Raw genomic sequence first — 19991 nt, 5'->3', positions numbered from 1 at the left:
TATGTATATATATATATATGCGCAGGCTTATATAGGACGTATATATATATATGTGGAGGAATATAGACTAACGTTCCTTGGTAGTCTCGTATGAGGGAAGGTGCTGTGGAAAAATCGAGAAGGAAACGGACTTCGGGTCTCTCTCTCTCTATATATATATACATATATAAATACAGAGAGAGAGACCATGAAGACAGGGACATACATACGTCATACATACGTATCCATATATATATATATATAATTTTGAGTAGAGATATGCATGTATTCATATATACGCATATATATATATATATATGCGTATATATATATATATGTAGACCTACATTCCTCGATAGTCTCGCAGGAGGGAAGCTGCCGCATAAAAATGAAGAAGGAAACGAATTTCAGGTGTCGAGGCAGCAGTTTCCGCTAGTCTTAACGTAGCAAATGCTGCAGCTGCAGCGCCATTTCGAAGAGAGGGAGGAGCAGCAACAGTAGCACAAACAAGAGATAGACCTCCTTCGCCTGCTCCTGCTGTTCCCGCTGCTGCCAGAGCAGCATCAGAGAGATACGCCCCACTGGGAACACCCGCAAGCAATTGCTGCATGCGGTCATCCTGTGAACAAACAAAATCGTTTACACAAATATCAGAAGCAGCTCGGCTCTCTAAGTGACTTAAAATGTTTGTTCTCTTGTCTGTTGCACACATGCGTGTACACAAAAAACGCTCTACTATATATCTGTGTACGGCTCTAACATATACACACATATAATAGGTGTTGATATATAATAACTACGTGTATGTATGGGAACAGACAGATGCATGAATGCTGCGCAAAACCTCTAGCTCTATGCAAGCATATACCAGCAACAAGAAGCAACTACGCATTACTGTGCAGCATGTCCTAAGTATTGTGAAAAGGCCTGCATGCAGCACATAAACAAATATAGGCACTACATATATATGCGTGCTTACATTCTGACTATACTGTATATAGGTTCATATTTATATATTTAAATATATATATTTGTCGTGTCTATGTGCTCACTATATTATATATACATATAAATGTATGGGGAATATTATTAGCTGTACATGTACTCTCGAGCCGTTAGAAGGAATACGCGATATGTAGAAGGCATGCAGAGAGGTGCATGCGACAAAAGTGTCCGGAGCCTATAAGAAGTAGCGCATGCAATTCAGCACAATATTTTAATAGAAAGGAGAATCGTCAACCACTTAATATTATCACCCTTATTGCTATTATTATTAGCAGGATTAGTATTTGTTAGTATTACTATTACTATTATTGTAAGCACTATTTCTATTATTGATTGCATTACTAGTGCTATATTACTATTCGTATCATAGTCAGTGGTATTAGTAGTATAGTCAATACTATACATACTGTAAATACGTCAAGTATTTTACTACTGTCAGTGATTTGGATGTTATGAATATTGAGTTAGCATAGAAATTAGTATTACTATTACTGAGTAGTACTATTAGTATTCTCATTGTTACGGGCAGTATTATATCTTTGGTAGTGCTATTGCTCTTACAGTCAGTATTATTATTAGTATTATTATTTTTTTAATGAGCATACTACTTTATATTAGCAGTACCACTATTATTAGTAGGATGAAATCTTCTCTCTCCCTGCAGTCTCATTACGCCCTCCACGAGTGATTACATCAACAGCAGCAGTAGCAGCAATTCCAAAACAATCAGCACCATCACGCGCATCACAGAGACAGTTACAACACCAACATGACCACCACGGAAGAGCTGAGGGAGTGTTTTTTACAGTCTACACAGAGCAGTAGTAGCAGCAATAAAAAGAGGAAGCGAAACAAGCGTAGGAGAATTTGTTAAGAAATAGTAGAGGAGTCAGCCAATGCAGCGATACGCGTCTTGTCACATACCCCAGACAACACGCCACAGCAGTAGTTCCAGCAGCAGCACAACATACAGAGGCAGCAGCAGCAGCATAAATGACAGCAGCAGTAGCAGAAGTGGCAGTGGCAGCAGACGTGGGAGCAACAGCAGTAGCAGCAGTGTCAGAAGCAGCAGAGGCAGCAGACGTGGCTGCAGCAACAGCAACACAAGTCGCAGTGGTAGTGGCAGCAGCAACAGAAGAGGCCGCAGCAGCAGCAGCAGTAACAGAAGTTGCAGTAGCAGCACACGCAGCAGCAGGACGTGGCAGCAGCAGCACACGTGGCAGCAGCAGCAGACGTGGCAGCAGCAGCAGCAACAGCAGCACCCGCAGCGGCAACGGAAATGGTAGCAGCAGCGGCAATAGAAGTAGAAGGGGCGATAGTAGCAGCGGCAGCCGCAGACGAAGCGACAGCAGCAGCAGCAGCACAAGCGGGAGCACCAGTAGCAGCTGGCGTACGAGATGACGACGACCAACAGTGCTGCTCTTTATGCAGTGTGTGTAAGTGTGTGTAAGTGTGTGTAAGTGTGTGTGTGTCTGTGTGTGTGTCTGTGTGTGTGTCCTGTGTGTCTGTGTGTGTGTCTGTGTGTCTGTCTGTCTGTTTGTCTGTCTGTATGTATGTGTGTCTGTGTCCGTGTGTCTGTGTCTGTGTCTGTGTGTCTGTGTGTGTGTGCGTGTGTGTCTGTGTCTGTGTCTGTTTGTCTGTGTGTTTGTCTGTGTGTATGTATGTTTGTATGTATGTGTGTGTGTGTGTGTGTGTGTCTGTGTGGCTGTGTGTCTGTGCCGTGCAGCAACAAGGAGAGGCCAGTGAGAGTACGATCAGAAAAAATTTGTGAACAAAGAATGATGGACGTTTCAGAAACACAGAGTCTCCTAGTCGTATAAAAGATGATAATAAAAATGTGTGTAAACGAATGCGTATGAATGAGTGCGACTGTCCACATATACATAGACACATACACATACACGTGTACATATATAAATACGTATATATACACACATACATATATACATGTGTACGGATATACATAACATATATATATACATATCTATAGATGTGTAGATATACATACACATATAGATATACATATACGTACACGTACATAAAATACATAGGAGTAATAGTCTGCCGATGCGAATGGATGTTTAGACGGATGTAGGTCCCTCACATAATATGACGTCCGTTTGTATTTGCGTGTACACTGTGTGTGTTCATGCAAAGTAAGACGTGGCACGCGGTATATAGAACATATATATCTACATCTATCTATATGTATATATATATGTACATATATATGTATAAATGGGAAGAAGCTATCACGATAATACATACAAAGGCAACTAGATTCAGAGAGGCAAGAAGGAAGCAGCCTAGGCTGCAGAATTACCGAGCTACTTACGATGTTTCCCTTCTATCGCAAAACTCTCTCTCCTGGACACATAGGTATACCTCTACATGTATATGGAGAAATTTCACTCTCTCTCTCTTTCTCTCTTCCCCTCTCTCCCTCTCTCTTTATGTACATACATATATATATATGTATAGACATTGCTCTCTCTCTCTCTCTGTCTCTGCCATGATTGAGGTTAGAGTATAGAGGGAACAACCAGTGGGGAAGGGCAGGAGTGTCTGTCGTGCGCTGATGTGGTCTACCATATTGCTTACAGTCTTTCTTTCTTTTTCTCTCGTATACACTTGGTGGAGTATTAAATGTGTGGTATTCAGATCTGTATGTATATATGTATATATATGTATATGTACGTATCTACGTAGGTATGTATGTATGCATGTATGTACATATGTATATGTACCTAGGTGTATGTACTTACGTATGTTTGTACGTACGTAGAGAAGCCCACTGTCCTTCTCAGTGCATTTATGCATGACTATTGAAAAGATTTATTAATCTCTCTATTGTCAAAGGAAACAACAAAATGTAAGTATATCCTGTCTTTTCTGCATGTATGTATGTACACAAGCGCGTCATACATCACAGCACAAATACGTAATCTGTACGTAAATACATACTCTACTGATATACTACATCAAAGAGGAGCCCTTTGTGTCTAGCACATATATATATATATATATATATATATATGGATCAAAGCACACTGATATGAATGGGGAAAGCAACTTACTGCAACTAAGAAAACACACGTATACACAAACATACACATACATATATACATACGTATATATATATATACATACACATAAACATAGATACACACATAAAATAGATACACACAAATATAAACATATACACATATAGACAGAGAAGAAAATTAGGGTCTTCCTGATGATCACCTCATGCGTTTAAAAGAAGCAAACATAACTGAGTAGCTAGCTGAATGCCACCGGGCACACACTCATACACAAAGACAGGCAAAAGACAGACAGACATATATATATATATATATATATATATACACGCACATATATGCACACACGTATAAACACACAAACACATATATATCTACACAGACATACATAGACACAACCAGACAGAAGACAGACAAACATACGTATGTACACACATATATACACAGACAGACACATATGAACACACAAACACATATATAGCTACGCAGACATACGTACACACAGACAGACAAAGAGACTCACACAGAGACGTAGACACATACACACACACACACACAGACGCAGACAGACGCGCACACACACAGATACAAACACATACAGAGGCACACACAGGCGCTGGGGCACACAGACAGACACTTACACACATACAAATACATATATATACACACACACACATATACACACACAGACAGATAGACACAGACACACATACACACGGACGCAGGCACACGCACACATACAAACAGACATGCACACGAACGCAGAGACACATTCACTCACACACGTACACACACCACGTACACACACACACACACGCACACTCACACTCACAGACGCCCTGGCAGACACACACATACATACAGACGCCGAGACCCACCTACCCATCCACCCACACACACACCCACGTACACACAAATACGCACTCACACACACACACACACACACACACTCATACACACAAACACAGAGAGAGACACACACACATACACACATATGCAGACGCAGAGACCCACCTACCCACTCACACAAATACACACACACAGACACAGACACAGACACACACATAAATACATACAGACGTAGGTACACGCACACATACAAACGGACACGCACACACATACACTGAGACGCACCTCGATACCGTGTGCGATCACGCCAAGTACGAATAGCAAACATACCCACATACCCCATCACACATACCATAATTTATGTTTTTGTTGCCATATTCAGAGATCGTATAACAATATATAACTCACCAACGTACAACAACACAGGCATACACACACATACATCCGCATATTCATACATATATACATACGTACATACATACAGATACATTATACATACGTACATACATACAGATACATCATACAGAGATACATCCATCCATCCATACACACATAGATACATACATACATACACACATACATACATACATACATACTTGCATATATACGTACACAGATACATACATTGATAGATACATAGATAGATACACAAATAGATAGATAGATACATACATACACCCATACATACATACACCAATACATACATATACACACACACACACACAAACACACACATACACAGACACAAATACATACATGAACATCCATAGTGGAGATGTTAATATACGGATGAACGCAAGTACGATCTTTTTGTTGAGGGTCGAATGGAAAGAGAAAAGTGCTCTTTGAGTAGAAAGGAAATATAGGCAAAGATGGTGGTGAATCTACTAACCTCTCGAAAGCCATCGTAGTGAAAGGTCTGCATGTAAGAAAGAAACACGAGCCATATATTTGTTTGCTCCAGTAGCGACGCTCTGTTGTGTAGCAGAGCGAGAGTATATGCCACACGTGCTCTGCACACACAGTAGAAAACCGAGGAGGAAAAGAACCTCAACAGTATTATTTATAATCTTCTTCTCCGTTGTTCAAAAGAAAAGTTAGAGGCAAGGGAACTCAACAATATTATTCGTAATCTTCTTCTCGTTTTTCATGATAGAACTAGTGATAATACATTACGTATAGTGACAGCTGCAGCAGCAGCAACAGCAGCAGCAACAGCCGCAGCTATAACAGCGGGATCGGCAACAGAGGAGCAGCAGCAAAACTAGTAGCAGCACTGCTGCTGTCAAGAAAAAAGTACTAGCAGCAGCAATAATAGTGGTAGCAGCAGCTACAATAGTGGTAGCAGCAACAACAATAGTAGTAGCAGCAGCATCAGCAGCAGCAGTAACGGTATTAGTAACTGGAAGGTTCTCAGACTCTGAGGAAGGCAGCAACAGCAGACAAGCACTAGCGCAATTTCACGGAAGCACGTGGACACGTAACAAGCAAAAAGATGTGCAAATGAAAAAGTTATTTCTCTCCCTTTCGATAAACACACACACACACATATATACATAAGGTAGAACGTTCGAAGAGGAACACATACAAAGACACTGTAATGCATCGTTTTGGTAGCCGTGTTAGGTGTATGTACACTCGTATTACAGCAGCAGTAGGTGGAGCACCAGCGGTAGCAGGAGGAGGAGGCGAGCAGCAGCAGCAGCAGGAAGAGGAGGAGCGAAAGCATTACAGTGGAGAAGCAGCCCACCACAAAGAGGAACACGAACGGCAAGGAAACAAAATAATCTCTAACGCCATATATCCACATATATATATATATATATATATATTAAGCAAGCGCCAAGCATTGCCTGATGAAGCAGCAGTGGCCTTGAGACGGATGCGAAGGACGATGAGTAGCACAGCACATCGAGACAGAGAGAGAGAGAAAAGAGTGAGAACGTCTTTTTATGATATGAGCTTCAACGCACCGAATATAGGGATGCCAACGATGCTGATTAAGAGCTGTACCGAGAGCTTGAACAGCATCCACGAAAAGCAAATCAGCGGTGAGTGCTACCACCCCTCCCGCTCCTCCTCCTGCTGCTGCTGCTGCGCCTCCTGCTCCTCCTCCTCCACCACCACCGGCAGCAGCAGAAGAATATGGAGCCGTTGTGGCGCCTCCTCCTCCGCAGGAAGACGAAAGAGCAGCAGCAGGGACGGAAGCAGCCGAGCCGCCATCCGTAAGACTCTCCGCTCCTTCTTCAAATGCAGGCAAGTAACCGAGCGCCGCGCAGCAGCCTCCAACTGTGCGTATATATTTGTGTCATTAAGAAGTTGCTGTCCCCACATACTTCCGCTTTGACACCGACGCACTCTGTGGGCAGTACATGTCATGCAGTTGTCGTAACAAATACATTAGCCAAACCCATAGCGCATGAACAGGAGAGAAACAGAAAACGAGAGCCATTTCCATCAGGAAGCACAGACATGCATCATACAATAACATACGTGAGCACCACCATTGTCACGTGTATTACTAAGGAGACTGCAAACTGACAGAGGGACATGTGTCTGCACACATCTTCAACACACACACACACACAAACAGAATCAAACAGGAAGAGAGAAAGAGAGACGTTTAGCTTGCGTACACATCTATATATATCTACATATCGACAGAGACATTAAGAGAAACAAAGGAAGACAAGGTATCAGCGTGTGCATCTATCTCTCTCCCATTATATACATATATACATAGATAGAGAGAGGAAAGGAAACAGATAGACTGCGCATATATATCTCTCTCACTCTATGTAAAGAGAGAAGAAGACAGAGAAAGAGAGAGAGAGATGAAGAGAGAGAAAGTGAAAGGTTTATGCTGCGCTTAGATATATATATATATATGTTTCTAGGCGTGTGTGTGTTTGTATGTGTGTGTATATTTCGGATATTAGACAAGGAGAAGAAGGCGACAAAAAAGGGGAAAGGGGAGGAAATGTTAAATATAGTTCTATGCACAAAGAGAGTGAAGAAAAAAGCTTTCAGAAAAGACACTAGAAAATCATCACGCATACATATATATATATATATAAATGATGATATATACGATGATGAATACACATATATATATATATATATATATATATATATATATATATATATGATGATATGTGTGGTAACGCATATGGTAATTCTGATGATGAAGACTATTATTGTCTCTGAGAAGGAGCATGCTGACAAGACCACATGCTTTAAATGCTATTGATGGAGAAGAAAACAATTCTTCTTCATCATTTTCGTTCTCGTCCTAGTTTGTTTTTTCTCCCATAAAGATGATAACGATGATTTTGATAACAAAGGCATTTTATTTGTATTGTCAACGAGGAATATTACGATGTTCATGAGAAACACTTCTTTTATCTTGAGTAACTGACATGAAAAGACGTTCTGTCTTTCTCGTTCTATAGCGACAAGAAGATTAACGGAGGAACCTTCCTAATCAAAATCATAGAGACAGTCTGAAGGAAACTTTCTTTCGATATCAACGAAATACGAAAGCAGCAACTGTCTTTTTTTGTCTGAAGTAGTGGTGGTGAATTCACTTGATATCAACTTTTAACAATAATAGTAAATAAGAAATCTCTTTCATCAATAACGATATTAACCATGGTAGTCCTAGCGAAGAAAATGTTGATGATACTGTGATACTGGTAATGGTGGTGTTGGCGGTGGTGGTGGCGATTACGAGGATGATGTTGCTGAGTCAGAAGACTATATATTTATCTTTTTTCTTACCGTGCTATCCACATTTGTGTGGGGTCTGCACGAAGCCACAAAACGGGTAGCTTTGATTTGCTGTTAACTTTTGCAACCAGCGATCGGTTGTCTAGAGAAAGGAAAGAGGGGTTCTTCGCTAGCACACAGCGCTTGAGTGTTTCGATTAGACCTCGATCGCTACGGCTCAGCTCTCCGACGAACTAAAAGGAAAGAGGAAAGAGAGGAAGCACACACAACACGAAAACACACACACACACACATATATATGTAGATATTTCCATATTCACACACATACACACATACACACACACACATGCACACGAACGCTTACACGCTCGCGCCGTACATATAAATTACTACGTCCAAAGAAAACGTACACAGACTCACATACACATGCATGCGTAACACGCATAACCCACAAAAAACAACACACAGACACACACACACACATACACTTCCACATACATATATACAAACATACGCATGCTCCATATGAACACAGACTCTCGTATACACGCATGCATATGCATACACCCACACACACACACAGACACACACACAGACACACACACACATACAGACATACACACAGGAAGAAACACAACCGCCCCCACACACACGCACACACATGTTTAAACCACATACATACATATACATCCGTACACAGACAGACGAAGAAGACACAGACACAGACACACATACGCTTACATTCACCCACACGCAAACAGCCATACCACGGACACGAAAACACGCACACAGACGCATACCTGCTTGTATGGACACGAACAGACACACCCCCAGCCACACAGATACACATACACACCAGTTATATACATATACATATATACGTACACAGACAGACGCAGAAGACACAGACACAGACACAGGCACATACATACATACACACACACACACACACGCACACACAGAGTCTGCTACACACCCATGTGTTTCGGCTTGGGGAGAAGAAGGAGTTGCAGGATGTTGAAAACACCCAGAGTGGTACGGAGCGTAGAGGAAATAAAACTGTTGCGGCAGCAAAGTAAGTAGAGAACGAAGCAGCAGAAGACGCAGCAGCAGACCTGAAGGCGAAAAAAGGCTCAGGAAAGCTGAGGGCGCAGAAAAGGCTGCAGAAGCACCCAAAAAAAGACAGAAATACCTGCTTATATATATATATGAGAGTATCAGGTCTCATCGGCTGCAATGAATGTATCTGCACTACTGTTTTTAGTAGTAATAGGATGCAACGAATATATTTGCACTATTATTATTGGTGATGATAGTAGCAGAAGTAGTAGTAGTAGTAGCACGTCGTGGGGCTGCAGTACATGATACCCTTGTGGTACAGGCAGAAAGACATTGGACGAGAGGAGTCGCAGCAGGGAACATGACGTCGTCGTAGCAGCAGACGCAGTAAAACATGTGAGAAAAGAAGGAGGGGGAGGAGAGGCGGAGTAGCACCACCATAATCAAGTCGCGCTAGTACTAATAGTAGGAGAATGTGAGAGTGCAGCAGCTGAGCATGAAATAAGATTTGCGATTTGGTAGCAGAGGTGAAAAAGACGCCAACGTGCACGCAGAGCATCCTGGGGAGGGGGGTGGTTGCAGCAGAAAATGAAGTTGAAGCAGCAGCACGTGGGCAGAAGCAGCGTAGCCAAGACGCAGAAAGCCAACAGCAGGTCGCAGCAAAAGCAGCCGCGCAGCATTAGCAGCAGTAGTAGCATTAGCAGCAACATTTGCATGAGGGAGCAGCCCACAAGGGGTGGGAGCAGCATATATGTGTGGGAGCGAGAGCACAAGAAGAACGCGATACTGCAGGAACAGCACTGCGAAGGAGTTCCTGCAGCCAGGAGTGAAAGAAGTAGTCGTAGCAGCAGCACGAAGGAGTGTGTGCCCCCAGCACATACTGACAGATAGAGAAGCGAGAAAGACGCACTGCTGCATTGGAAAAGAAAACGCAACGGGTTGACACAGCAACGTGTGCAGCAGAAGACAAAGGAAATGGAAAACAAGAAGGGGAATTGGCGCACGGGAGGACGTGACGGGGACACACACACCCCCAACGTGTCCAGACACACCAAAGACGCTAAAGCGCAAAATGAAGACTGCAAACACAAGTTGTAGACGGAACAAGATACCAATATATACACATATATCTGTTTGGACATATATATATATATATATATTTATATCTATATATATATATACATATGTATGTATATACATATATATACAGGCAGCAGACGGCCTGCGAGGTACTGCAGCGTTTTCATGTCCTTACATATCTTCTGTTGTGAGCTAGTGCTGCTATTGCTGCACCTCTTTTTTTTTATCCGCTGTTCCTGTAACTTTTCTCTCACTCCTCGTACAAGTGCTGCTGCTGCTACTACTACCACTAGTGTCGCTACTATGACTACTACTACTACACTACTACAGATGCTGCTGCTCTTGCTACTACTACTACTAGTACTGGTGCTGCTGCTACTAGAACAAGTGCTGCTGCTGCTACTACAGGTAGTTCTGCTGCTACTGCTACTCTATAGGAGCTACTGTGGCTATTTACGACTACTATCGCTGCTTCTAGGTTAATGTGCTGGTGCTGGTATTGATGCTGCAGGGTTACTGCCCTGGTGCCAGAAGTGCTACTAGTACAGCAACAGCTACTAGTATTATTACTGTAACTGCTCTCCTGCTACAGGTGCTTTACCTGCTGCTACCATTACTACAGCTACTACAACTACGTCAATTACCACTACTACTAGTACTACTGCTACTACTAGTGCTACTACCATTTCTACTACTACTACTATACTACTACTATACTACTACTACTACTACTATACTACTACTACTATACTACTACTACTGCTATACTACTACTATACTACTACTACTACTACTACTATACTACTACTACTACTACTATACTACTACTACTACTACTATACTACTACTACTATACTACTACTACTATACTACTACTACTATACTACTACTACTGCTATACTACTACTATACTACTACTACTACTATACTACTACTATACTACTAGTACTACTATACTACTACTATACTACTACTATACTACTACTACTACTACTACTATACTACTACTACTACTACTATACTACTACTACTACTATACTACTACTACTATACTACTACTTACTATACTACTACTACTATACTACTAGTACTACTATACTACTAGTACTACTATACTACTACTATACTACTACTACTATACTACTACTACTACTACTATACTACTACTATACTACTACTATACTACTACTATACTACTACTACTATACTACTACTACTATACTACTACTACTACTACTATACTACTACTATACTACTACTACTACTATACTACTACTACTACTATAATACTACTACTATACTACTACTACTATACTACTACTACTATACTACTACTGTACTACTACTACTACTATACTACTACTATACTACTACTATACTACTACTACTACTATACTACTACTATACTATTACTACTACTATACTACTATACTACTACTAGTACTGACGTAAGTAGTGTTGCTAGTAGTGCTTTCGCTGTGTTTTTTACGGGTGCTGCTCCTAGTGCTATTACTATTATTACTACTACTATTACCACTAGTACCGTATTGACTGCAATAGTTCTGTTACCAATGCTCTTTTTTCCTGGTGTTGGTAGTGTAGTACTAGTAGTAGTAGTAATGGAGGTGGTATTGGTACTGAATAGGAGAATGTGCAACCACAACACCACCTACTACTATTAGTAGTATCAGAAGTATTGTCATTACTACTAGTACTATTATAATTATTCGAACAACAACTAGTACTACCACTACTACTAGTAGTACTACTGATAATACTACTACTATTACTACTACTGCTGCAAACAGAGATGCCTCAGTTAATATCACTGCTGCTTGTAATGCAAGAGCTACTATACAGAGAGTCATACTTGACGTACACGCATAGAAGATTCAGAACCCCCCGCTCCTGCGAATACGTGCGGAGCAGCAGCGGACACGGGACCGCCTCCGGCAGCAGCGGGAGACGCTGTTGTTGTGACACCGTCAACAGCCACAGACGCAGCAGCAGCTGCAGCAGCTGGTGCTTCTGTTGCTGCCGCTGCTGCATCTGCAGCCCTCATGAGTAGTTTGCTGCTCGTGCGTCCATGCAAGACTCGATCTCCTTTAGAAGCGACTTTCTTTCTGAAGAAGAAAACAACATTAGAGGAGTTTCCAGAACGAAGAAAAATTGATTGGAGCATCCCAGACCACAAGTGCAATACCATATTCAACACTAACAAGCACTTCACCAATAGTAGCCGATTACACGAATATGAAGATCATTTGGCAACAAACCAAACCCAATACACACATGCACACACACACACACACACGCATATACACACACATATATACATACATACAGACGCACACAACTCTCACTCAGACAACATGCAAAGTCACACACACACACACACACACGACACACACACACGCACACCTACTCATATATATACTTACACGCGCACACGCACACCTACACATAGATATACACACACGCACACCAACACATAGATATACACACACGCACACCTACACATATATATACATTATATATATATACGCACTACGTGCTTTCGCTGATTGAACAGACATAGGGAGTGTGTTATTACGTCACCCAATAACAGTACCATGATACTAAACTGAAGTCGTATACAATTCTCTAATATATAGACATACACAATGACTAAGAACTCGTTATTATCATTAGCCCTTTGTACTATATATATATATAGAGAGAGAGAGAGAAATAGTTGCGGAAGGGAAGAATAGAAATATGCATGTCGGCATATAAGAGCAGAAAGAAGAAGGCAGAGGGCTAAATATGATGAGTATTCCTTTGATTTGTGTAAATATATGGCAAAGCGATGACGGAAGGATAAGGAGACACGTTAGCAGTGAAGTAAAGCACTGTGTGATGCTGTATCTTGTATATTCGGTTCCTATTCAAAGTGGAAAGAGAGACTGAAAAGACGAGGGACAGCAGGAAGGCGATAGCTATTATTGAAGACGCTTTTCAATACACAAATGTCACATACACTTCGTATACACGCACAGACGAAGGAATTGAGAGAAACGTAAAGAAGAAAAAAAGAAAACGAAGAAAAAGGAAAACACACTTAGCACTCCTATGATACACCATGTAGACTCTCTGGGGTTTCATTTGTACATATTTACATATATATATATATATATAATTAGAGGGAGAGAGAGATAAATGTATATATATATATATACGTATACATTTATACAAATATACATCCATATATATAGAATATATATATAGATATAATTAGAGGGAGAGAGAGAGAAATGTATATATACATATATATATATATATATATACATATACTTACGTATACATTTATATACATATACATCCATATATATGAAATATACATATATATATACGTGGAGAAAGAATATAAGAGATAGAATAGCACTCAGTTACACTATTTTGTCTGCCAGCTATATTATATACCATATATATATATGTATACACATATATATACATATAAATATATATATATATATATAGAAGGAATATTCGGGGGACAGAATAGTACTCAGTTACAGTTCGTTATGTACCAGGTATATTATTTCTATATATATATATACATACATACATATACAGTACACACAAAGGACATAAATCACGATTATATATACTAAGTGAAGAGCCGGCAATGATATGCCTATATAAATATATACATACATGTACACATAAAAGAATAGAAAGGCACAAATCAGCATTTGCAGATTAACTATACATGAACTGTCAAATATATTATATATTATATATATATACATATACATATGAAGAAAAAGAAAGGACATAACAGCATGCAAATATACTATCTGGAATGCCGAATACATTATTCCTATATATATACATATATATATAGATATATATATGTATACAGATAGTTTATATACAGAGATATTACGTAAAGTGCCAGATATATCACCTCTATATATGGGCATTTATATTCACATATATGTATATATACAAATATACGCTTATTATTAGCATCTAGATATATATATATATATATAGTATATATATATATTATATATATATATTAGCAGTCAGACTGACAATGAGAAATGGTGTCAGATATATATATACGAAATATACTGGAGGAAAGAAAAAAAGGTAGTAATAATAATAATTGCAGCATGCGAATTGCTGCCACATGCAGGAGACAGATATCTTACTGCTTTTTCTTGTCGAAAAAAAAGTTGACAGCAGCATTCAAATGCATATAAACATGTATACATATATTATATACGAGGAAATGTTTGTCAAATGATCTATCATATTTTTGATATAGTAGATATGGAGAAGGAGGAGGAGGAAGAAGAGAAAAAGAACAAGAAGAAGAAAGAGCAAGAGAAGAACAAACTATGAGAACAACCGAGTTGTACAGTACTATTTATATCTCTAGATCCAAGAAGTACATATATATATACTGTATACAAGGAGGTCTATTACAGTTACATTTGCTGATGATGGAAAAGAAGAAAATGAGAAAAAGGAAGAAAAAAAGTTGAAGAAGACATGATAACAAAAGATTATATATGGGAAGGATAGACAATTAGAAAAGAAAGAGAATCTCTCAAGAAGAAAGAGTTTCTCATATATACTGTACTGATAGGTTCATTATTACGTTTGTGAGTACTAAATATAGAGGAGAAGAAGACGAAGAACAAGAAGAAGAAGAAGAAAAAGAAAAAGAGAGAGAAAGTGGAGATGAATATGAAGAAGAAGATGGAGAGAGATATAATTACAAAAGAGAGCGTAGGTAACATGCCAAATATGAAATTTCGACCTCAGCTATAGTAGCAGTAGTAGAAGGAAGGAGAATGAAGGAAGAGAAAGAAAAGCTAAATGAAAAAGAAGAAGAGGAGAAAGGGAAAAGAAAAGAAGGCAAAATTTACAATATCAACGAAATACAAAATATCATGTACTTTTAGGGTTTCAAAGTGTCGATGTATTAACGCAACAGCCGGAGAAGAAGGAGAAAGAGTAAGAAAAAAAGAGAACCTACGCTAACAATTTTTTCAAGTGAAATGTGAGGCTGCAGACGAAGAAGGGAGAAGCCACAGCACTAAGTGGATATGCATATCATTCACTGCTAGATTTTTAACGTACATACACACACATATATGTATACGCATGTGTTCGTATGTGTTTTTATGTGTGTACGTGTGTATGTATGTGTGTGTGTGTATGCGTGTGCGTGTGTGTTTTTTGTCTGTGTATGTGTGTGTGACGAAGACGTAATATATATGTGCACACACACACACACATATACGTATAGGTAGATACGTATATGTGTGTGTGTGTGTAGGTTTATGTTAGCAGATATGCAGAATGAGGATGAGGATGATGCGCAAAAAAAGAGAGACTTCGAACTGACGAGAAGGAAAGACTTGAAACGAAGAGAAAAGAGTATGTGATGTACGTGAAGAGGCATCAGCATGCATACCTTCCTCGCTCAGCCCCTGGGGTCGAGAGCAAATCGTAACGGAAGAACACACTCTCTGAGACGAACTAGAGACGAGCGTAGCCCATCGTCCTCGACGATTTGCAGACAGAACCCTGGAAGCCAATACTTTTCGTATCCCACTGAATACCCCAGTAACTTGCACATGTTTTGAGGGGTCAGTAAACTAGCAATAAATGCAGTATCACTATTGGTATTGAGGTCTCCTCCTGTGGAGAGCGTACTCCTATTGCTGTTGTCATCGCACACTTCTCTCTCTCGTTCTCCTCGTTCTGCGTCTCGTTCTCCATCAACAGCTCTTCTTTCGAGGATCTCTTTCACTCTCTCTGTTTCGTCTTCTCTTTCTCCCTCTCCTTCGAGTTCTCCTCCTCCTCTTTCTCCTCTTTCTCCTAATATGACATCTCTCTCTTTCGATATGCGATAGGTACTACTACTACTGCCTCTTCGTTTTTTTGTGTCTCTTCTTCTTTTTTGCCGTTGCCATACCACTACTACCGTATCGAGAAACTGCGTCTCCATCTACTGCCGATGTACAACCACCCTCGCCGCCACCACCCACAACACCACAGCCACCACTGGAATTCCTCACATCACCGCCCGTACACACCAGTAGAAAAGAATGGCGCTGCCTATATTACTATTATTACCGCACACAAAAACTCTCTACACCACTGTTATATATGCCTGCAGCAGCACTAGTAATAGTACCAGTAGTATCAGTAATAGGAGTAGTAACAATACCATCAGAAGAAGTGCCAAGTGCAGCAATACTACTGGTAGCCATAGAAGGAAGTGAAGAAGAAGAAAAAGAAGAAGAAGAAGGAGAAAAACCAGTGCCACTACTACATCCACTACCACTACTACTACTACTAACACACGGAATAGTAGTTACTGTACTACTACTACTATTACTACTACTACTGGTAGTAGTAGTAGTAGTAGTGGGTTGTAAAGTACTGCTACCACTACTACTAATACTAGCAGTACTACTGCTACCACTGCTACTATCGCCACTATGTAATACATGTGTGTTATTATTGAGGGACGGCACCAGAGTTTCTCCGCTTTTGTCTTCTACTCCAAAGCCTGCTGCTACGACTACTTCTTCTTCTTGTGTATCTGAGGGATGTTTACGTTCTATCCTCATACCATCAAGACACGTTCTACCATCAGCAACAGACTCACTCATCAGTACGACCTGCTGCTGCTGCACATCGTCTCTCTGTACATAATCCACGTGGCTTGCTTCTCCCCTCCCCACTACTAGTACTACTGATGTGACGACTACTACTACTACTACTACTATTACTATTAGTATTACTCTTACTACTATACGTGGTACTAGTATTATCATTATTACTCCTACTACTACTACTCCCAGCCTGTTCTGAATTATATAGTAGTGGGTCTATTCTACTCGTACTAGTACTAGTAGTATTGATACCCACCCCCTTCTACTACTTCTACTTGTTGTTGTTTTTTCTTCTTTTGTTGCTTTCTTCTTTTTTTTCTTTTCCTTCCTTCCTGACTGCGGCGTCGCTATAACTACTACTACTGTTGTTTATAGGCACTGCATTCCAACACCCACTTTGATTTGCTTGATACGTTCTTGCTGCCATTTCGTACTGAGAACTTTTCTGATCATCTTTTTTTTTCTTCTTCTGCGCAATCTTCTTGTTCAGGTTCAGATTCTTCTTCCTCCTCTTCCTCTTCCTCCTGCTCTTCTTCTTCTTCCTCTTTCGACGAAGAGGAAGACGTTGAAACTGTGCTACTCGCCTGTCTGCGAACCAGCATACGGCGCTGGTAATACTAACTCCTCATGCTGATGTAGCAATACAGCCCAATACGGTAGACCTCCTGTTGCCACGACTGGATATGCGGTAGGAGCTGCATAACAACAGCGTACATACCGAATGCACAAGCGAATTAAAACGAAAGCATGCATTACTCGAAATCAAAAATATTACAGCGTGAATTATAATTCACATTCTGCGAAAAGCAGAAAGCTCCATAATTCATAAAACAACGAGCACATACCACACAAAATAAAGTACATTCACAAGAGAAGTAATGAGATACTACAACTGCAAAATACAAACACAAGTGTGTGTGTGTGTGTGACCCCCTCACTTATCTACATACCCGTATCACACAGATCTTCAGAGCGTCAGATAATAATATTACAGATATATATATACACATAAATGTAGCAACATTTCATTCTCCAATCACACGCTATGGAAGAACAAAATAGCATACGTAAAAAGAACACGTTACAAATCGTACATCGGGACGTCATACGTTATAACAACACTCTAACAGCAGAAGACTACATTAGGAAAATAGGCAACAACGACAGTGTTCAGCGAGTTTATGACGTAGGTATATTATTATACGAGTACCATTAGTATATACATATATATGTGCTAGACATATGCACATATATACACATGTTATTTATATATATATATATATATATATATATATATATATGCATATAAAACATGTGGTAGGTACAGCATTATATAAATATCATTACTATACATATATATATATTATATATATGTGCTAGACATATGTACATACATACATATATATATATAAAAACATGTGGTAGGTAAAGTATTATATATATATCATTATCATATACATCTATATGTGCCAGGTGAACGCGGCGTGACCTTAGACCTATATTATATACTATATTATATATGCGCGTGATACATAGAAATTAGAGATATGTGTAATACATGAAGGACAGGTAAGTGTAAATTACTCCCATAGTAATATTGACTTTTTATATGCCTGAATATACATAAGAGGGTTGATTGAGTGGTCTACCGCTATATATATATATATATGTTTGTAGAGAGAAATAGGTAGGTACATAATATTTGCAGGTATGTAGAAAATGGAGTACACACAGACGAACAGAGAGAGAGAGAGAAAGAACTATGTAAGTACACAGAAACTGCAAGACACAGATAGACAGTAATATATATATATATATATAGATAGTATATATGGAGAGATAGAGAGAGAGATAATCGAAAAGAGAGAGAGAAAGACAGACAGGCACAGGTCGAGAGGAAAGGAGAGCAAGAGGGAAGTATTCAGGGATACAAAGAGTAGTAACAGGTAGACAGAGAGAGAGAGAGGAGGCATACAACGAGAGAGTGAAAGTCACGGAGAGGTAGAAGGAGTACTGTACAGATAGAGAGAGAGAGACGGCGAGCGAGAGAGACCTTGTGAGACACTCATACATGTGGTCAGTGCACGTGTGTTGTATGAATAGAAAGGAGGAGTACGTAGGAGGATTGAACAAGAAAGCGACATATTGAGATCGTACCAGAGTCGTTATCAGTGCATAGAGTGGAGAATATTTCTTCATTTATGTAGCCGTCTTTTGCTGGCAGCAGCAGCGGGCAGCTGCTGCTGTTCCTGTTTTGTGAGAAGCCCTGCTGCATCCGCGCCTCTTCCACAAGCAGCAGCTGCACTGGCAGCAGCGGCAGCGGCGGCACCTGGTCCCCGTGCTACTGCTGCGGCAACACTTGTACCAGCAGCAGCAGTACTTCCACTGCTACTGATGATGATGCTGGTTGTGTCTGTTATATTTTGATTTCTGCGAACAACACCAGTTAGACGACGATGCTGCTCGTCGAACAACTTACCATCCACATCTTCTGTCACTGATAAAAATGAACGACTTTCCTGTACAAGTATTCCCCTCTGAGATATACTACTACTACTGCTAACGG

At 40.1% G+C, this 19991-nt stretch overlaps 1 protein-coding gene across 1 annotated transcript; it reads right to left on the bottom strand.

Annotated features, from left to right (window-relative positions):
- Positions 1-322: 322 nt before the first annotated feature.
- On the bottom strand, positions 323-17422 carry LOC131478817 (uncharacterized). Its single transcript, XM_058659387.1, is given in 10 exon segments — positions 323-598; positions 4062-4066; positions 6175-6294; positions 7002-7149; positions 7152-7233; positions 8655-8836; positions 12622-12865; positions 16216-16229; positions 16231-16442; positions 17191-17422. Coding segments are annotated over 10 exon segments (1515 nt in total).
- Between the last annotated feature and the right edge of the window lie 2569 nt (positions 17423-19991).

The sequence above is a fragment of the Ochotona princeps genome, unplaced genomic scaffold (genome assembly GCF_030435755.1).
Source record: "Ochotona princeps isolate mOchPri1 unplaced genomic scaffold, mOchPri1.hap1 HAP1_SCAFFOLD_3062, whole genome shotgun sequence".
Lineage (NCBI taxonomy): Eukaryota > Metazoa > Chordata > Mammalia > Lagomorpha > Ochotonidae > Ochotona > Ochotona princeps.
The sequence above is the reverse complement of the archived record's forward strand: the minus strand, read 5'-3'. Positions and strand labels throughout refer to the sequence as shown.